The sequence below is a fragment of the Mytilus edulis genome, chromosome 14, assembly GCF_963676685.1.
Source record: "Mytilus edulis chromosome 14, xbMytEdul2.2, whole genome shotgun sequence".
Taxonomy (NCBI): Eukaryota; Metazoa; Mollusca; class Bivalvia; order Mytilida; family Mytilidae; genus Mytilus; species Mytilus edulis.
This window is the reverse complement of record NC_092357.1, coordinates 761,797-766,137: the sequence shown is the minus strand read 5'-3', so window position 1 is coordinate 766,137 and position 4,341 is coordinate 761,797. Positions and strand designations below refer to the sequence as shown.

At 36.3% G+C, this 4,341-nt stretch overlaps 1 protein-coding gene across 1 annotated transcript; it reads left to right on the top strand.

The window, feature by feature from the left end:
• Positions 1 to 202: 202 nt before the first annotated feature.
• LOC139503333 (dentin sialophosphoprotein-like) lies at positions 203 to 610 on the top strand. The gene has a single exon (XM_071293104.1). It carries the CDS (start codon positions 203 to 205, stop codon positions 608 to 610), a length of 408 nt encoding a protein of 135 aa, XP_071149205.1.
• Positions 611 to 4,341: the final 3,731 nt, after the last annotated feature.

The window sequence follows — 4,341 nt, the reverse complement described above, 5'->3', positions numbered from 1 at the left end:
CACAAAGACCAAAAGGACACAGACATTAACAACTATAGGTCACCGTACGGCCTTCAACAATGAGCAAAGCCCATACCGCATAGTCAGCTATAAAAGGCCCCGATAAGACAATGTAAAACAATTCAAACGAGAAAACTAACGGCCTTATTTATGTAAAAAAAATGAACGAAAAACAAATAAGTGAAGGTCATCTGCCCCTATAATGCAGGACGACACAACTGATATATCAACGTCATCTGCCCGTATAACGCAGGACGACACAAATGATATTTCAAACGACACAAACTATATTTCAAGGTCATCTGCCCTTAAAACGCAGGATGACACAAATGATATGTCAAGGTCATCTGTCAGTATAAGGCAGGACGACACAAAGGATATGTCAAGTTCATCTGCCCGTTTAACACAGGATGACACAAATGATAGTGCAAGGTCATCTGCCCGTATAACACAAGACGACACACATGATATGTCAATGTCATCTGCCCGTATAACACAGGATGACACAAATGATATGTCAATGTCATCTTCCCGTATAACGCAGGATGACACAAATGATATGTCAAGGTCATCTAACCGTTTAACGCAGGATGACACAAATGATAAATGACAAGGTCATCTGCCCATATAACACAGGACGACACAAATTATATGTCAAGGTCATCTGCCCATATGACACAGTACGACACAAATGATATGTCATGGTCATCTGCTCGTATAACGCAGGACGACAGAAATGATATGTCAGTGTCATCTGCCCGTTAAACACAGGATGACACAAATGATATATGTCAAGGTCATCTGCCCGTATAACGCACACATCATTGACATATCCATAGAAAACACGTGTTGGGAGAGACTTAAAACAAACCATGAAAAGAAGTATTATAAACTCCCCCCCCCAAAGAAAAAAAAACCAAAAAAAAAAACGAACTCCAAGGAAAATTCAAAATGTAAGGTCTCTAATTAAATGGAAAAACATCAAAAGCTAAAACACACCAAACGTGTGGAAAATAAATGTCATATTCCTGACTCGGTACAGGCATTTTATCATCTTTTAATTAGATTGGCATTTTATAATGTAGAAAATGGTGGATTAAGCTTGGTTTTATAGCTAGCTAAACCTCTCACTGCATTTATTCCAGGATATAGAAAAATAAAAGGATGTGGTATCATAATCATACACGATTGCCAGTCAGACAACTATCCACCAGATACCAAAAACAACGTAAATTTTAGCCAGTAGCAGTTATCGACAATGAGTAAAACTAATACCACATATTCATTTGCAAAAGGTCGTATACGTTTTTAATCAAATCGTGTATTTCTGATGATGTAACAATATTCTTATAGTAGATTTTGGCATTAGTATAAATGACCAAAAGTACTTACCCAAAAAAAATATTTTAGACGGAAAATTATGTTGTGTTGTTATAGATATAAATTATCTAATTTGTTCAATTATATCTTTAAATGCTAATCTTTGTTTTTGAATATACCAAAAATGCGAAAGCAATATATCAATAAACTGAAATTAATTTTTAACCTTTCTTTTATATGAATTTACTGCAAAATGAGGGCAAGTTTAATATATGATCATTAAATACGTACACATCTTGATGTATAATCATCAAATAAAAGCTGTTTTAGGGTGATATTATGTACACAAACCAACAAAGACTTAGAAAACAAGTACCTGCCTTTTGATCCGAAGGTAATTGAATGGAGAAAAAGGGAAGCTTTGTGTGCCAACATCAAATATACCCTTAGATAAAGCTTTCAGATGACCAGTTAAATAGAGTTTAATTCCCTTTCTTTTTCTTTGAGCTTATAAATGTTATTTAAAATCTCCATTGAAAGTAAAGAATTAGCCGCTGGATCTCAATGACGGAGACACTCCTCCCCAACAACGCCCCCTTGTATTATTCCCTAACAACGCCCCCTTTTATTCATTCTTTGTGCTAAGTTTTTTAATAACGATAAATTCATGAATATACAGCTTCAAAAGAAGGAAACCTCTGTTGAATAAATATGCGACCGTCTTTGAAGTCTGTGGTAGCTGTTATCAAAAGTAATATCTAATAAAATAAACATATTAATAAGAAAGGTCAGCACTTTGTGTCTATTGTATTTTCAGTGTTGGGGTTTTTTCTCGTCCTAAGTACCGATTTCGTGAGTCAAACCCTTGTCAGCTGATTATAACATATGTTTTCTAGTGTTGTACTGTTACACCACTGTCCTAATGGGTTCGATGCAGAGTAAATTCAGGGGCGGATCCAGCCATTTTAAAAGGGGATGTACCTAACCCAGGATAAAGAGGGGGGTCCAACTACGTGTCCCCATTCAAATGCAATGATCGTCCAAAAACGGTGTTTCAGTCCGCAGACCCCCCCCCCCCCCCCTGATCGATGGACAGTAAATTGTACAGAAATGCCTTGTTCTATGGGCAGTATTTTTTGCACTAGTGTTTTGTTCGATATGTAATGATTTGTACAGTATTGCCTTGATTAATATGCAATAAATATTACGATAATACCTGGTTCTGTGCCTTGCTCGATGTGCAGTAAATTGTGCAGTAATGCCTTGATTGATGGACAGTAAATTGTATAGACATGTCTCGTTCTATGTGCAGCATTTTTTTGCAGTAGTGTCTTGTTCGATGTGAAATAACTTGTACAGTAGTGTCTTGTTCGATGTGAAATAACTTGTACAGTAGAGCCTTGTTTAATATGCAATAAATAGTACGATAATACCTTGTTCTGCGCCTTGATCGATGGGCAGTAAATTGTGCAGTAATGCCTTGATCGATGAGCTGTAAATTGTGCAGTAATGACTTGATCGATGGGCAGTAAATTGTACAGAAATGCCTTGATCGATGGGCAGTATAATGTGCAGTAATGCCTTGATCGATTGGCAGTAAATTCTACAGTTATACCTTGATCGATGGGCAGTAAATTGTGCAGTTATGCCTCGATCGATGGGCAGTAAATTGTGCAGTTATGCCTTGATCGATGGGCAGTAAATTGTACAGAAATGCTTTGATCGATGGGCAGTAAATTGTACAAAAATGCCTCGTTCTATGTTCAGATTTTTTTGCAGTAGTGTCTTGTTCGGTGTGAAATGCATTGTAAAGAAATGCCTTGTTCTAAATGCAGTATTTGTACAGTAATGCCTTGTTTTGGTGTACAGTATTTGTACAGTAATGCCTTGTTTGGTGTACAGTATTTGTACAGTCATGCCTTGTTTTGGTGTACAGTATTTGTACAGTCATGCCTTGTTTTGGTGTACAGTATTTGTACAGTCATGCCTTGTTTTGGTGTACAGTATTTGTACAGTCATGCCTTGTTTTGGTGTACAGTATTTGTACAGTAATGCCTTGTTTTAGTGTACAGTATTTGTACAGTCATGCATGTCTTGTTTTTGGTATACAGTTAATTGTACAATAGTGCCTTGTTCGGTGTGCAATAATTGTACAGTAGCACTTTCTTCTCTGTGGAGTAGACTTCTCTTATACAGTAAAACCTGAACGGTAAGAACTTATTTTGGCCCTTGAACGTCAAGACTTCTTTTTGACCCCTGAACGGTAATATTAGTACTTTATTTTGACCCAAGGGGTATATATGTTTTGTATGTCGCAAGTCTGCCTGTTGAACGCTAACGGTAAGACATAATTTTGACCCCTTAACGTCACGACTTCCTTTTGTTCCCTGAACGGAAAGACTTTTTTTTTTACCCCTGACCGCAAGTCTACCTTTTAAAACCTAATGGTAAGGCTTCATTTTGACCCCTGAACGGCAATATTTCCTCATTTAAAACTGAACGTTACAACTTCCGTTTGAACACCCTTTTTGTATGTGTATACTTATTTCATCAATAAACGGGATTCAAATGGAAGTCTCTCCTTTTGAACTGAATACAACTTGAATCACTCTTTTTGAACTTTAGAAATTGGATAACAACTCGCTATTTTGAAGACAAATTCATTGTTGAAATTGCGCGGTTTTCTTCCATTTGGTAGGGTTGTTGTCTCTTAGACACATTCCCTTTTTTTATTATATAGACTCGTAGCAATCAGAGTTCTATACATATGTGTTGTATAGATGTATGTCTATTGTTGAATTTTTTTTTTCAGTGAAAGGGTACTTTTGGGATAGACCCAACGTCTTTGTTATTCATAGTATTACATTATGGGATCATAACATCAATTAGAACTAAAAGCCTATAGACAATGGAATTGATCAACCCAATGGTTTTCAAGAGTAAAAGTCATAAAATGTACCAAATGCAAAATTACAATACCTAAGTCATGTAATGCACTGAAAGTGCATTTGGAAAATAAAT